Here is a 17,047-nt window from a genome sequence, read left to right as displayed (position 1 = left end):
AGTTTGTTTAAATTTTTTAAATGGCGGTTTAAACCTTAGAACTATGTAAAAGTTCTTTTTTAGTCAGAATTTACATAGTCTAGAATTAATATACCCTTTTTACAACTTTTAAAACAGTTTTGACAACATTCCAGTGAGATACAGAAACGCTAAGATCATGAGAAGTTAAATTATCTGATGTTGCTACTTGTAAACTGTGGAACTGAATTGTTTTTGTGACAGCTGTGTTTCTGTAAGTTCCTTGTAGAAACATGAATCTTATTAAAGCCTTTGGTTTTGGAATTTTAAGAGCTTAGGCAATAGGGAAGAAATAAATTTCCATAGTCATACTCCGAGTAAGCTAACAGAGCTTTCACCTTTAAAACATTTTATTAAATTTTCAGCTTTCTTGATCTGTAATTATCATTTATCCCATCTTTCCTTTATCTTCTTTCATATACTAGAAACGAACCTAGGCAGCAGGAGTTTTCCTATTTGGGTGTTAGAGAGTCTCCTACTGGAATATTAATCTAATAAGCTTTGAACTAATGGTTGCAAACTCAACCCTTTAAAGGTTTGTAACTACTAGTAGTACAAGATTTATGTAGCAGTATTGTCATGAGAAAGCCTGAATCCAGAACATTACTAGGTTCTCTTTTTTTAAAAAAAGATTTACTCATTTGACATTTTAGAATTGGTTAGGCCTATTATGATTTAACTTTTAATATGTCTCAGTATCCACATTGCAAGGGGCAGTATTTCTGTAGCTTCTTAAAGTCTCAGATGTTTTTTTTTTTTTTCTCTTTTCTCTATTGCTTGATATTTTCCAGCAATGGTGATTGTTCCCACTAGAGAACTTGCTCTACAGGTCAGTCAAATTTGCATCCAGGTCAGCAAACACATGGGAGGGGCCAAAGTGATGGCAACCACAGGAGGAACCAATTTACGGGATGACATAATGAGGCTTGATGACACAGGTAGGAAATGACTAAGGTGGTTTAGCTCTCTGAGTGCAATTTCACACACAAATTTTTCCTTTCAGTAACTTATTAAAAAATTGTTTTTAAGAATAAGGACCAGAAACACTGCAGTAGAAAAACGAATAAAGGAAAAGACAGTCTCATTCAAGAAAAAAAGACAAATGACAATAATTGAAATAGTATTAAACCTTGACAGTAACTTTTGAAAATGTAAATAAAAGCAGCAAATTGATATTATGCCTATATGACTGGCAAGGCAAAAAAACAGTAACTAGCAATGTGAGTTGGTGGAGAAATAGGCTGTTTTTTGCAACATGGAGGTATAAATTGATGCAATTGCTGGTGGGCAAGATGACATTATATTTCAAAATTATAAATGTATATTTTCAAGAATCTTTCCTAAATAGCACATGCAAGGTTGTTCACTACAGTGTGGTTTGAAGTACTGAAAAATTGGAACAATCGAAATATCAGAGGAGATTGGCTAAATACATGGGGATATTATCTGAATGGAATTCCACACAGCCATTAAAGAATGAAGCTGATCTGTATCAGTTTTTATGAAGAGTTCTCCATGATACATTATTCGAGTGGAAAAGGATAAAACAGCAAGAATGAGATCCACTTATGTAAAATTATACATAAAACTTATGATTGTCATTAGCTTAATTGCTATATTCATACTGCATAGTTATTGAAAATGATTATCTCATTTGATCCTTTTAACAACCTTCTGAAGACCTTTGCTCTAGTTTATAGACAAACTACTATATCAGAAGCTTGGTATGCCTTTTGTTGTTCATTAGGGATTGTCCTAAAATAAGGAAATATGCTCCTTACTTGGAGCAGGTGATTTTGGAAGCTGTATCCCACCCGTTATAGAGGTGAAACAAACAAGTATTCTCTAGCCAACCTAAGATGAAACGGAAATCTATATCTTGAAATACATCTTTGCTTTTTTATACTACAGTAGTCACCCTTTTAACCATGAGGGATGTGTTCCAAGATCCCCAGTGGATACCTGTTTTGGAACCATGGATAGTACGAAACCTTGTATATACTATGTTTTTACCTATACGTGACTATGGTAAAGATTAATTTATGAATTAGGCACGGTAAGCGATGAACAACAACTAGTAATAAAATAGAACAGTTTTAGCAGTATACTGTAATAAAAGTTATGTGAATGTGGTCTCTCTGTTCACATCTACTACCTATAACTTTAATACCTTTTCCATCTTAACTAAGCATTTAACATGTACGGTGCCCGTAATTCTCATTTTGAGGTGCAACAGCAAAATTAGCACAAATATCTTTTTTTTTACACAGCTTCAAGGATACAAGATTGATTCTTACTATAGATTTTAGCATATAATTTTTTCATAATGATGATGTTGAGAACTTTTACCTTTTAACTTGAAGCACTTTTCCAGCTTTCCTTTGGCATATTCCAAATTGTTAGTATCACCCTCTTGTGATTTGGGCCATTTAATTAAGTAAAAAAAAGTTACTTGAACACAAGCACTGAGATAACCACAACAGTCAATCTGACAATTTAGACAGCTACTAAGTGACTAACAGGTGGCAGGTAGTGGATACACTAGATAGAGTGATGCTCTACATCCTGAAGGTGCAAGATTTTATCACGCTACCCAGAACAGTACTCAATTTAAAGCTTAAGAATAGTTTTTTCCTGGAATTTTTCATTTAATATTTTCAGAGTGCTGTAACCATGAGTAATTGAAATGGTGGAAAGTGAAACTGTGCATAAGGAGGGACGACTGTATTCCTGCCTCTGAAATGTTTCTGATTAAATGCCTATATACAAACCTTTACTATATATCCTTTTTGCCTGAGCTAAAATTAATGAGGATGTGTTTTCTAATGTTGTGTAGTGCATGTGGTGATAGCTACCCCTGGAAGAATCCTGGATCTTATCAAGAAAGGAGTAGCAAAGGTTGATCATGTCCAGATGATAGTCTTGGATGAGGTAATATCTCTTCATTTGGAAAGATACTATTCTGTATTATTCTCAGCTTTGTTTATAACTGTCAGTGAGTGAAACAAAAGTTCTTTGTGTTCATGAACTTTTAAAGAAACGCATGACTTTTGTCAGTTCAAGCTAATTTGCTTATAAAACATACTTTGCCCTTTAAAGGCAATAGATGATAGGTATTTATAGGAATAGGTTAGCCTGCGTCTTCCTTAGAGATGCCAGATAGTTTGGGTTTTTATTTTTGAATATTATTTTATTTTTATTTTTGAAGAGTTGTTGAATAATCTCAAAGCCAAGTTCCTTCTAAGTCTCTCTTCATTCGGTGATACATCTTAAAAAGCATGTAATGCCTCTAACACCTCATTTAGCATACACCATTTTGTATTGTTTGGTTTTTCAGTCTGGTAATGTGTTATCTCAATCAGGTACATTTTAAGAACTTACTCCATTCTGTATCCTTGGGCTCTAGTAGTTCATACCTAAAGTATATCAGTGTTAATGTTTTGAAATAAAGTTACTTTCTTAATTGGTCTGCATTTTAGACAACTAGATCAGATCGATCATGTTATAATTCAGATTTTTTTTTTGAGTAACGAGAGATAACATTTAATTGCTACGTGCTAACACTAAGTGCTTTACGTGATTTTTTTCATTTAATTTTTGCAACAGCCCTGTAAAAGATATACTATAAAGTACTTACTACAGTGAGCACATATCCTAATTTAAAAATTTTGGAATCTAAAGTATTGATTAAAGTAACCTCCCAACATAGCAAGTAAATTGAAGGAGATAGATTTCAATCTAGGTAGCTGGATTCTGCAGCCTGTACTTTTAACCACTGTACTATACTGCCTCTGTAATGGAAATCACATTAAAATTTACAGGAACAAGGATTATATCTGTCTAGGATTTTTTTTCCTGTATAAGATGGGTATTATAGACTTTTCCCCTTCTGAATCACTGGGAATGTGTCTTGGTGCTATTGGATTATGCAGTGTTGTAGAGTACTTAACTGTTTATAATCAGGAACATTCCATGAATGCTCTTATTGGATAATGCCTTATTAACCAAAGACTTCAGACATTATTTGATTGTTTTAAAAATTGTCTTATCTTTGTACTGCAGGCAGATAAGTTGCTGTCACAGGATTTTGTGCAGATAATGGAGGATATTATTCTCACGCTACCTAAAAACAGACAGATTTTATTATATTCTGCTACTTTCCCTCTTAGTGTACAGAAGTTCATGGTGAGTATAACTCTATACTTGGAAGCAGTGTCATCTTGTCGCCCATGAATATACCTTTGTCCATAAATTACATCTTATTATCAGTCTACTTTATGCTGATTATTTCAAGTTTTTGGCTTTTTAGCTGATGAATTAAGGTTTGTCATGCATACATTAACTTTTTAAAGCTACAGTAATTTGCTTAATTTCTTCACTGTTCACTTAGCTTTTGGTTTCAGGCAGACATAGCCGTGGATGCTATGTAATTGATTACAACATAATCCTATGTACAAAGTACAAAATAGTAACATAGCTACGTATCTGTATATAAATGTTAGATCTTCCTTTTTATGGTTTTTTTCTTCCGTGATGGATTGTGATACTTGTTTTGAAGAGAGTATTCCTTAAAGCAGGACTTTATCAGACAGAGATGTGTAGCATATATTTTGAAGAGATACACTCTGCTTTCACCAAAGTATAAGGCTCTTTTTAAATCTTTTTTCCCAGAATTCCCATTTGCAGAAACCCTATGAGATTAACCTGATGGAGGAACTAACTTTGAAGGGAGTAACCCAGTACTACGCATATGTAACTGAGCGCCAAAAAGTACACTGCCTCAACACACTTTTCTCAAGGGTAAGTAATAGGCTTCAGCTGCTTAAATTACCCATTCCTTAACCCCAATAAAACAGACAATTGTATTTGGTTTCTTACTGCTTTCAGTGTTTTAAAAAAGTACTTAGCTTTTCCTAAAAGGCAGTTACAGTTGATCTGAAGTTTGTAGTAAATGGTTGATAAGTCATAGGCATTTTTAATTCTAATTTGACCTTAATTACAATCGATCCTCATTATTTGCAGATTCTGTATTTGCAAACTCGCCTGCCTACTTGCCAAAATTTATTTGTAACTACAAAATCAATACTTGGGTGCTTTGGAAGTCATTTGTGGATATGTATAGCATGATGAAAATTTTGAATCATTGTGCATATTCCCAGCTGATGTTGAACAAGGTGACACTGCCTTCTTGTTTCAGCTTTCATACCATTGTTCTTTTCATGGTCTATTTAATGCCACAGTTTTTGCATTTTTGTGCCTTTTTTTATTGATTTCACTGTTTAATATGGCTCCTAAGTGTTGTGAAGTGCTTTCCAGTACACCTAAGTGCAAGAAGACTGATATGCCTTGCAGAGAAAATGCATATTACATAAACTTTGTATAGGCACAAGTTATAGTACTGTTGGCCATAGATCTTTAATTAGTAACACATAAAACAAGATTATCTGTTGACTGATGGAAAAAAAAAGTATGACTAGAGGCACACAGGAAGTGCCTTGTGTTTCTCATAGGAGCAATGGTTCTGTATTCACTAATCTAGTGTTTGCAGCAACTATAGAGCATAACTATCGCAAATAATGAGAATCGGCTGTGTTTTATTCTCGCTGACAATCGTGCCCTTATGAAATATACTTTTCTACAGTGAAACTTATAAATTATTACCTTCAACTACTAAGTAAATGAATAGTATTTACAGTAATTTTTACAGTGTTCCATCTCTTGTATCAAAAGGTTCTAAGTCATAGACCATGTTTTTTTACATTTGTTTGCCAGTCAATACTTTCAAAATGTGCAAAGTAAATGAAGGTTTTTTTTTTTCTCATGTCTCCCTTCTACCCCATGCTCAGCTTCAGATAAACCAGTCGATCATTTTCTGTAACTCCTCTCAGCGAGTTGAATTGCTAGCCAAGAAGATTTCTCAACTGGGTTATTCTTGCTTCTATATCCATGCTAAAATGAGGCAGGTGAGTGTAAAACTAGAACTTACACAGATTTAAAAAAAAATTTTTTTAAGTATTTCTTGGATTTTTGTTTTAATGTACCTCCAGGTGCCCAGAATTTAGAATAAACAATTCTTTAGTAGGTGAAGGACCTTTCATTTTAACGCAGGGGTCCCCAACCCCCGGTGTGGACCGGTATTGGTCCGTGGCCTGTTAGGAATCAGGCCACACAGTAGGAGGTGAGCAGTGGGCAAGTGAGCAAAACTACCTGTATCTGCAGCTGCTCCTCAGCTCTAGTATCACCACCTCAGCTCCACCTCAGATCATCCGGCATTAGATTCTCATAGAAGCACCAGTCCCTAGCGCCAAAAAGGTTGGGCACCACTTTTAAAATCTTGTGGGTTCAGTTTTCTAATTATAAAACAGGGATAGTAATATATATTCTTATCTCATAAGGTTGTTAGGAAGATTGAGATAATGTACAAATGAGTACTTTGTAAACTGTCAAGCATGATACAGATGTGAGATTTTACTCCCTTCTTCCTCACATACTCTCTAGATTTGCATGAAATAATACAGTAACCACTAGTCACACATGGCAATTTAAATGAGTTAAATAAAATTTAGTTTGTCACACTAACCACATTTCAAATGCCAGGGTATGTCATTAGCAGCTATAGTTTTGGAAAGTACAGATACAGAACATTTTCAATGCAGAAGGTCTATTGGACAACACTGCTCTAGATATTTAATAGATCGATATACCTCATTAGCTCAAATATCCTTTTACTATTTGCCTTAGAAAGAATGGAATCTCTAAATTTCAGAATTTAATTTAACAGAAAATAAATTCAAAAGTATGAAAAGATAACCTTTTGTGTGTGTGCGCTAACTATAATTGACATTGCATGAAGAAATGGTTTTTGTAAACTTAATCAGGTTAAGAACTTAGTCAACTCACATTTGGTTTTCAAAGAACATAATGTCATGGATCAGATACCATCATGTAGGCACCAAATATTAGAAATTATCACAGGAAATGAATATATTAAGCTGAAGAGAATGTTTTTAAAATGGAAGAACATTGCATTGAAAATATAAGCCATTTTGCTAGAAGCTAGATTTATTATTTATTTATTTAAAAAAATTTTTTTTTTTTTAGGTGAGGCAACCTTTGGTTGACCTCAAGTTGCAAGGACCTTGTCAGCTTATAAGCCCTTATTTTTTTTTTATTTAAAAAATGTTTTTATGCCTACAGCACCTGGTCTTCCTAGGTGGTCTCCCATCCAAGTACTAACCAGGCCCGACACTGCTTAGCTTCCGAGATCGGACGGGATTTGGGCTTGTTCAGGGTGGCATGGCCATAGACAGATTTGTTATTTTTCCTATAGTCATTGTGTATGGGTTTTTTTTTGTTGTTTATTAATTGGAAAGTAGTTATTTTTAGCTTTTGTATATAATTACTAAAAAGGTAAATAGATGTTTCGGTGAAGCCAGACTTTTGGCATCTTCTGTTTGAAACATTTTAAAAGTATGTATATAAAAATGTGGTGAAAATTGTCACTTAAAATCTGTTCTGGCAAAAATATAATACTTTTTTTAAGAGTTAAGATAAACACTACATATGGATGGATATGCATAGATGTAGATTAAGTTGCTTATTCCCATGAAAAACCAATGTATGTGGGTTTTTTTTACCTTTTATTTTTAATTTATGTATTGAATTGTCTTATCTCATTTGTGTAAACAAATTTTGTATAGGAGAAATAATGGAAAATTTGGTTCTCGAGTGTGTGTGTTAATCAAATCAAAAAATGCATCGCTTTGTTCCTAGGAACATCGAAATCGTGTGTTTCATGATTTCCGAAATGGCTTATGCCGCAATCTTGTTTGCACTGGTAAGTATTTTCTATTTCCTTTACCCAATGTTTTTCTCCCTGGTTCAGCTCGGCTTTATCTGTGCGATATTACTCAGCAGAGCCTATGACATAGGCTACTACCACTTCTAGAATTTCAGAAGGTGAGAATGAGCTGTAGTTAATTCTTGAAATTAGGTTCCATATCTGAAACTGCAGAAGACTTTTTCTGGCATTCATACCTCATCTACTTTTTAAATTAATTTTGGGATTTGTGTGTTTTCTGAATAGTTTTAGCATTCAGGAATGAATTACACATAGCATATGCAAAATGAATTTTATTAAGAAACTGTCTATGTTTTGGAAATTGTTTATTGTGGTCTTTTTAGTTTTTGCTGGAAACAGACTAGTCTGTATTTTGTTATATTTTACTACATGAAAAAAAGCAGTGGAGAGGCAAGTGGACAATTAGATCAGACAAAGCAAATGGATTCAGTATCCTCCCGTCTCTGGAAATATAATCTTAGTATTGGTATGGGATTAATAATATAAGCTAGGCTTCTAAGTAGAGAGAAGAACCTAATTTTTTTTTTAATTTTTAGGCATACACATAAATAATAAGTATATTATTTGAACTTTTGCATAATTTTTCATAATTTGTATACTTTGCAAAGGAAAGTATGCACTCATCAGCACCCAGATCAAAATTTAGAATATTTAAAAATCTTTAAAAACACTGCTCAAGAAATAAAACTTATTTTTCTCAAAAAAAGACTGTCAAATATCTTGCATATTTCCAGTTTATCTTGTTTCTCTGCTTTAACATCTGAAAGAACAGTTAATATAGCTGTGAGTTAATACATTTATGTTTACTTTTATCAACATTTCTGACCTTTAAATGTGTTGAAGTATCCAAGATATAAAATATTTGATTTAGTGGAAGGAATACTACACTCTTAGAATTTTAAGATTTGGGTCCAGTTTCTGTTTTCTGATCTCTAATCATATGACCTTGGGCAAGTTATATTTTTTATGCCATTTTTTAAATCTGTGAAATGGGGATGCTTTAAATTGTTCTGAACAAATATCTGTTACAGTTTATTCAAAAAATATGTGTTGATATTCAGTATTTACTCCTTGCCAGCTACTTAGCTAGGTGCTGCAAAAATATATGCTTTCCGGTTTTATGTGATGTATATTTTGCCACAATTAAAAGGAAATTAAATATATATACCGACGTTCCCTGTATGTAGGGAACTTATAATCTAGATGAGGGAGAAGTATAACTATATACATGTAAAATACCACTCCTTTCTTCAAGGAGCAGTGGTTTAATGAGAGAGAAAAAAATAACATTTAGAGTCTAAGGCAGGGCCAGCACACTTTTTCTGTAAAGTGTTGGCTAGTAAATATTTTATACTTTGCAAACCATGTGATCTCTGTTACCAATTAACTCAGGTCTGCCATTCTGACTCAGAAACACTCAGCATAAACAAATGGTCATGACAGTGTGGCAGTAAAATTTAATTTATAAAGACAGGCCTTGGGCTGGTTCTGTAAGGGGGTAAAGGTAATTTGCAAATGTGAGGTATATACACAGTTGACCCTTGAACGACATAGGTCTGAACTGCATAGATCTACTTAATATGTGGATTATTTTTCAATACAGTAAATGTTTTTTCCTTAAGGTTTTCTTAACATTTTTTTTAGCTTTATTATAACAATATAGTGCATAAAACACATTATATACAAAATATGTGTTAATTGACTGTTTATGTAATTGGTAAGACTTCCAGTCAATAGTATTACTAGTTAAGTTTTGAGGGAGTCAAGTTATACTTAGGTTTTGACTGAGTAGCAGTCAGCACCCTTAACCCCCCCTGCCCGCCTGCATTGTTCAAGGGTCGTCTGTATTAAGTAATCCTAAATTTTAAGAGAGGTAAATAATGAGCTGAGGTTATCTGAGAATAGATGGAATTTTATTGGGCTTCATAAGCTAGTTTCAGACTTGTAGAAGAGGGAATTTTTAAGTTAAGGGACTGCTACAAAAAGTGATCCATGGAGGGCTAAGAAGATAAGTCCAAGGAAGGATAAATGGATGAGTTTGGTAGAGAGGAAAATTTGAGGAGATGTGGTAGGAGAGGTATGTTAAGTAGAGAATAGGACGTCAAATATCAATTTTAAATTTTATCTGGAAGCAATTTAAAGCAATGAGTTATAAATACAAAGCAGCATTTTAGAAATACTATTCCGACCATCATGGATTATTTTGTTGGAGTGTGGAACTGATAGAAGCAGGGAAACAGTTATTGTTGTTTTTTTTCTTTTTGTAGTTTTCAGAGCCTAAATTAGCAAAGTAATTGTGGGACTAGAAAAGAATAGAAAGGATGGCCTTGCATATTAGCTTACCCCAGACCTATTGTAAATCATTTAATGAAATGGGATGAATGAATTCTAAACAAAACAAATACTTGCTGCTAGTGTATTACCTCTTCTTTTTTTTAAGTATTCTAAGTTAATAACAAACTTCTAAAAAATAATTTGTTATTTAATCTTAAATACTAAAAATAGACTAAAGAAAATTACTGATTATTCCTGAGACTCATTTATGAGTTTATAGTTTACTAATTAATCCTCGTCTCTTCCTGCATTTACCTTAGACCATTTTCTAAAACTTTCTTACAGAACTAGGAAAAGGTAACTTGTGAGCAAGAAGTTACTTATGATAGTATACATGAAAAGTAATGTAATTTGCAAATGCATTTGAAATAATGAAGTGAATAAACCTAGATTGTACTAGAAATACATGTTAAAGAGTATTATGGTACCAGGAAGCATTTTTAAATGCTTAAAGATTGAAAGATATAATGGAGTCTTTTTTTTTTTTTTTTTTTAAGATTTGTTTACCCGAGGTATTGATATACAAGCTGTGAATGTGGTAATAAACTTTGACTTTCCAAAGCTGGCAGAGACCTATCTCCATCGTATTGGAAGATCAGGTGAGGGGAAAAAAAATGTTCTTTGTGGAAGTTTTTTGAGAAGTTCAATCACTAAGTTTTGTTCCTTTGTGACATAGAGTATGGTGAGAGAACAGTGAATTAAAACTAATTTAGTTGTTCGATAGTCTAACTTCTAGTTTTTCTAGAACACTTATTAAAAGGTAAATAAAACCATGTTTATTTAATCTGAGATGAAATTCACAAAGGAGAACCTGACTTTTCTCATTAGGTTGTGCAATCTATTACTACTGTTTAGTATGTGTATTTTGGCAACTTTGACACAAACATCAATTTTGTCATTTGAAAAAGGTAAAATAGAGTACTACTACTTTGGGCTATGAAACCTGAAGCTGTGGAGTATTGTGTTTATGAGGAGACCAGAAAACGTGGTTTCATATACCTAGAATGGCACTGAACAAAAAATATACGTTAACCCAGTGTGATTTTGACACTTAACAGACTTGCGCATGCACATTGATCCTCATTTAACTCGTTTTATTATTGATTCAAAAATGTTTTCCGTTAGGTCGCTTTGGTCATCTTGGCTTAGCCATCAACTTGATCACATATGATGATCGCTTCAACCTGAAAAGTATTGAGGAGCAGCTGGGAACAGAAATTAAGCCTATCCCAAGCAACATTGACAAGAGCCTATATGTGGCAGAATACCACAGCGAGCCTGTAGAAGATGAGAAACCTTAACAAGCATGTGCGTATCCTACAAAGTAGTTAAAGTGAGCGTATTGTTTAAAGAAAGGAAAGAAATCAAGATCCTCTTTCCTGGGGAAAATTTAATGTCTAATGTAATACAGGGTAAAACATTCGTTGGCATAAATGGGAAATATCTTTTCCCATGAAGTTTGTGGTCTCATAAGAGCATCTGTAAATGCTGTTTTTAAATGCAGTCTTCTTAAGTAATGTGCAATGCGAGCAGTGCTAAGTCAAATTCAGACTTCTAAAATGAAAGCAGAGAATCTTTTTTAGTAATTTTGAATGTGAAAATAATTTCTATTTTTTTCCTTTATTGCTCAGTCATCTCTCTGTTAGCATTTCACTCTTAATTTCTGATGGGTACCTCAGTAAATCAGGTTAAATTACCTATAATGACTTATTGCCAAATATAATCAGATTATGAGGATAACTATTTTTTTTAATGCTCACTCTGGTTTTCTGCACCACCCTCTCATGTTGTCTTTTGGTTGACTTTTGGGCTCCGGTAGAAATGCTCAAAACAAGTCTTAACATACAGGAATGTCGACTATTCTGGAGTTTTTTCCTAAGGAAAATCTTTTTGAGAGATGTTGGTTTCCAGATTCGCAATGAGCATTTTACTACCTCTTGTTTGTAGATCTTTCAAATTACTCTTTTCACTTTTAACTTTTTTTTTTTTATTCTAATTTAAATGTCAAACAAAACTCTTACACATAAAACCAGCCTGTTTGGTATTATATTAGCAGTCTACTTATTGAGTTCATGTAAGGTTTTAAAAAAATTTTTGATTTAGTTGTGAATGATTACTGTCTGTTACAAGAACTTTCAGGCGCTTATTCTGTCTCTAGAATGCCTGGCAGAAATTCCTAAATCCTGCATGAATTCTGCAGTAGACAAAGGCTCAGTAGAAGATACTACAGAGAACATTAGGGATGGGGATTGTGAAAACCTATATACCGTAGTTCACATTGTGCTTTCATAAATGTTAATTTTAAGTTTCTTCTTTCTTTAGGCTTTGACAAACTACAGAAGGCTCGTTCGGATCTGTGACACATTTTTTTGGGGGGAGGGGTATGCTCTTTGTGGGTTTTTCATGTTTTATTTTGGAACTATGAAGACTTAAAAGAGCTCAGACTTTTTTTTTAAACTGGTGAAGAGAAAAAAGCTGAAAAGAAGGAATTTACCTTTTTTGTTCCACTTGTTTGCACTGTGTGCTGACTGAACATTAGTTGCACTAACTGCTAGTTTTTAAAAAATGTTTTCTGGGGAAGGGGGACAAGGAAGGAGGAGAAAGAAGAGAAGGGGAGAAACCCTAAAAAGAGAAGAATCTTGATGAACACACAAGCTTGTCTGCAATTTCAAAATTCTCCAACAGCTGACTCTTGAGTGCATTTCAACTTCTCCCTGATTACTCATCCGTTTTTTAAGCCTGAAGAGCTTATTACTTATTTGTGCGAAGTGCCTTATGCTATGAGACCATTCAGAATATCTTTTAGATACAGCCCAAGGAATCAACAATAGTAATTTCTTTCCATTTTTCTTCCTTTCTTTTTAATTTTTGTCTTTTCCTTTTGATTTTAAGGTGAAGTCTCTTCCCTTTCTACCCAATACTCAAGCCCAGGGCTAGAAGATGAAACGTATTAGTACTGTTAAACACCATTTTTTTTTTCTTTATGTGGAGGAGTTGATATGCAACTGCATTTCATTCGCACTGTAAATACATGTATTTAAAAAAACAATCCCAAGTAAAAATTTCTTCTGGGCTGAGTAGATGCACCATCATTGCTCCCAAAGGAAAGAGCAGTCTATCATTGCAGGAGCCATATGACAAGCCTTTGTGCTCTATAGCAGAACACTAAAGACTGGTTTACATACGCCTCCATTAGCAGTTATGGCACTTGATGTGTAGACATGTCAGCCTTGACCCTCTTTCCTCTGTGGCAAAGCGTGTCCCATAGAAAATTGGGTGTGTATACTTGTATAAACTTTGTAAATAAGTTTTTTTCTGGGTTCATATATATATATACATATATATATATTTTTTTTTTGGATGAAGGTTGCTGGGATTAAGGGGATTAGAGTGATTATGGGAGCAGCTAAAGATGAGAGGGGCTCAGTTTTCCGCAACACTAAATTCTAAAAAGTACTTTGGCCTCTTACTGTAGAGAGCAGACCTCTTGGGGACCATAGGTTAGAAAAGGGACCCAGAAGTCTGGGATTCAGTGTTTGCTGCCACACTGTCTCCTCTAGTACTTTTGGAGGAGGCCTGCCAGAAGGAGCAAGGAAGCTTCAAAAACCTGTAATTAAAGGTATTATTTTCGAGAAGCTCTCTGATTTTGCTTTTCTCTTTTTAAAAAGTTTGAGGAACTTTTCAAGCTTGGCAAAAGGGGACAAAAATTAGTCTGCCTTGCAGTGTGGAAATTTAATTGAGTGGCAGTGTCTGAGCAGTGTATGTATAAAGCATGGATTTGCATTTCAGAATATTAGCCGGTACCAGCTTTGGTAACGTTAGCAGTTCTGGGGCTTACTTTCTGTGGATCACCTGTACTGTGTAATAAGTGTGTTGCCTTCTGCCCACCTTGATACATAAATTTGCAGGAATGGGCACCCTGAGAGCTATTAACGTTCATGCTGCAGAAAGCTGCTTGTCATCCTCTTTGTGACAATAATAATTTGTCATTTTGCATTGTAAATTGCTGGCAAATGGCTTTACAATGAATAGTGTTGCTTTAAATTGTGCCCCTCCCAACATGCTTGATGTTTGGCCTGATCTCCAGGCAAAAAGAGTGAGATGAATCAAAACCAGTGAACTTTTTTTTTTAATGTTTTTAATTCCCCTTTAACCCAGTGTACTAGGTCAATCAGGAGGCATCTAGGGTTAAAAAAAATAATAAAAAATAAAATGAAAAAAATTTTTGATTTCCATATCCCATTGTTTTTTAAAGCCCTAAAATACTACAAGGTAAGTCATGCATATGCTTTCGTGCTTAACTCATCTGGATAAAGAAATCAGTTATTCAGAGTTGCTTTTTTGACTGTCTAGTTCTAAGCAAAAACTATATGTGACTCACCCAAAATTCCTTGAGAATCAAAATCCTGCAGATGCCTCCTGATCAGACATAGCCCTAACTCCTTAAAAACTGTAGCAGGAGCTGCACAGTACAAACTCAAAAAAGAATAAGCTCATTTATTTGGTATCTAAGCCACATCGGTTCTTCTATCTAGCCAGTGTTGGCTATTTAAATAACAAGCCCTAATAAAGGAAGTAAGTTTTCTTCCAGGGAGGGGTGGGGGGAGGGAATTTAAAAGGCATCAACTTTCGACCAAAAATATCTTGCCCTTGTACTGATGCAGCTCTTTCTCGCCCACCTCTGACAAGATAAGAGGGATCATTCATTGTAGAAAAGCAAGAAAACTCATAAATACAATTTTGTATCTTGTGGGAGAGTGGGTGACTAAACAGCTCAGTCCTATTTGCTATCCTCAGACTAGTGTCTGCTTGGTGCCACATGCCCGTTGATCCCTCTTAAAGCACAGACTTTAAATTGAAAGTATTACTGAAGTACAGCCTCTTATGAGGAGTGGCACTTAAACTGTCTGGGATACCACTATTGGACAGTTGTACAGACAACTGTCCAATTTTGGTGCTTGACTCTTGAATAGGAATTATTAAATGGAAAGATGCTCTAAGGACTAGGTCAAAGCCTAGTCCTTTTTTTTTTTTTTTTTTTTAAATCCCCTTCACAATAAGGAGTATTTGTTACTTTTGGAAATTTTTTCGTGTTCTTCCAGTATGTTTAAGTGATGGTAATATTTTTCCAGTGGTTCGTTTGGATGAAAACTATTCCCTGTTTTTAATATTTAAGTAACATCCAGCTCGTGGTTTAGCCTGTGGTTGTATAGCTGTGTAATGGACTGTTACACCTTGCTGCTTCTGGGCCTGTTTTGTCTCTTCCCATACATTCCAATGGAGAAACTTTCTTACCTTTCCTTTAGGAGTGGAATAAATTTTTTCCAAAATGATCTTCTATGGGAAGAAAGGAGAAGGAAACCTAAATATGTCTAAATTATTTTCAAGTTGGCCCTGCATCATAATACGGGGTTGGCCCCAAAGGCTGGGGGGAGGGGGAGGCAACTGGTTATCAGTATTTGTTTTCAGAATGAGATGGGAGCATCTTTCCTTTGCCGTGTGCTTTGTGTTTGATACCATCATGCTTGGGTTAGAACCAGACAACTCAGCACAAAGCTTTGAGTGTAAATTGTTGGAATCAAAACATCTCATTCTGATCACTTGGTTTAATTTTTTTTCTTTTTTTTTTTTTTTTAAGGGTGGGAGGGAGGTTACTGTGCCCCAAAAGGGAGGGTGTCTGCACTAGGATTTAGAAACACTTTGGAAGCTGATAACCTCTTCAGAAACTGCCTTTAGCCACACTCCTGACCTTATAGATGAGAAACAAAAAGATGAAATTATTGGGAATTAAGCCATGTTGTTTTAATTTGCTACTCAGTGTTCTGTGTATCTTAAAATTTGTTATTGTGGAGTCATTTTCTGGCAAAATACTTTGTCAAACAGAATATTGGCCTCGTGGAAGCTGAAGTCAGTCAACTCTTTGGTAAACTTTAAGTGGACTTTGGTGAACTTGTAGTTCTACTTGATATCCTTAAAGATTATTTTCTAAAACTCCCAAAGAAAATCCACTCTGATCTAAAAACTCATCTTTGGGTTAAATAAAGGGTTAAGTGTCCAAAGGTTATAACAGTTCATGAGGTCAGAGGGAGCTAGTTTGGCACCTGGACTCTGCCCCTCCACAGCTAATAGATTCCAGCAGAAGTGTGTATAAATTCTCCAGTAGACTATACTGGGCAAGGGAGGGGGGGGTGGGGTTGGGTTATTAAGATACAGGTTACTGTATTTTAACCAATGATTGTGGGGGAGGGGTGCCTGGAGAAAAAAAGTTGTTATTCCCCTTTTTGAAATAAAGTTGAGAAAATTTTATTTTTCAATAAAAATGGGATAGAATTTCAATGTCCCTAGCCACAAGGGACTAGTTCCACTGAGAAGTGATCAGTGGAGATTCAAAATTTTGAAAACATTTGGGGAAAGGGAAAATTGGCTTTCTGTTAATTGGTAAATGTTCCAGTGGGGCTCTGTTTCTGTTGAGATGTGTTATGTTGTATGTACACATGGACCAGAGTCTGCTGAGTTTATATAAAGTTCAGAAAAGATGGTTGATAAAATCTTGATTTTTTTTTTTGTTTGTTTATCAATAAAAGCCCACTGGAACTCCAAATGTGTATGCGTGATGTGTCTTTAGCAGCAGGCTATGCTAACAATTGTATTTGAGAGCATTTTACCAAAGTAATTCATATTGCAGTGAAGCAGTAAGACATTCTCAACACCACTCATGTGAGCCTAGTTGAGTAAAATCTGAAAGCACTTTTATCCACCCTAGACCTAGTCCTCTGTACACATTTCACTTTGTCAGTTTCATAGCCTAAACAACCAAGATAACCACTTGGAAAG

General features: G+C 34.7%; 1 protein-coding gene and 1 pseudogene across 5 annotated transcripts in view; one reads left to right on the top strand and one right to left on the bottom strand.

Moving 5' to 3' along the window:
- DDX6 (DEAD-box helicase 6) overlaps positions 1 to 16,814 on the top strand; it is a 31,171-nt gene extending 14,357 nt beyond the window's left edge. For all 5 annotated transcript variants that reach the window (XM_011384867.2, XM_011384868.2, XM_011384869.2 and 2 more), the window contains exons 6-14: positions 810 to 956; positions 2,855 to 2,949; positions 4,081 to 4,203; positions 4,690 to 4,818; positions 5,865 to 5,981; positions 7,792 to 7,855; positions 10,711 to 10,812; positions 11,339 to 11,521; positions 12,536 to 16,814. In XM_011384867.2, the coding sequence (XP_011383169.1) occupies positions 810 to 956; positions 2,855 to 2,949; positions 4,081 to 4,203; positions 4,690 to 4,818; positions 5,865 to 5,981; positions 7,792 to 7,855; positions 10,711 to 10,812; positions 11,339 to 11,514 (953 nt within the window). In that variant the 3' untranslated portion in view covers positions 11,515 to 11,521; positions 12,536 to 16,814. The remainder of the gene's footprint in view (positions 1 to 809; positions 957 to 2,854; positions 2,950 to 4,080; positions 4,204 to 4,689; positions 4,819 to 5,864; positions 5,982 to 7,791; positions 7,856 to 10,710; positions 10,813 to 11,338; positions 11,522 to 12,535) is intronic.
- LOC111733764 lies at positions 7,207 to 7,326 on the bottom strand (annotated as a pseudogene).
- Positions 16,815 to 17,047: the final 233 nt, after the last annotated feature.

Source organism: Pteropus vampyrus, unplaced genomic scaffold (assembly GCF_000151845.1).
Source record: "Pteropus vampyrus isolate Shadow unplaced genomic scaffold, Pvam_2.0 Scaffold633, whole genome shotgun sequence".
NCBI lineage: Eukaryota > Metazoa > Chordata > Mammalia > Chiroptera > Pteropodidae > Pteropus > Pteropus vampyrus.
This window is presented reverse-complemented; position numbering and strand designations above follow the sequence as displayed.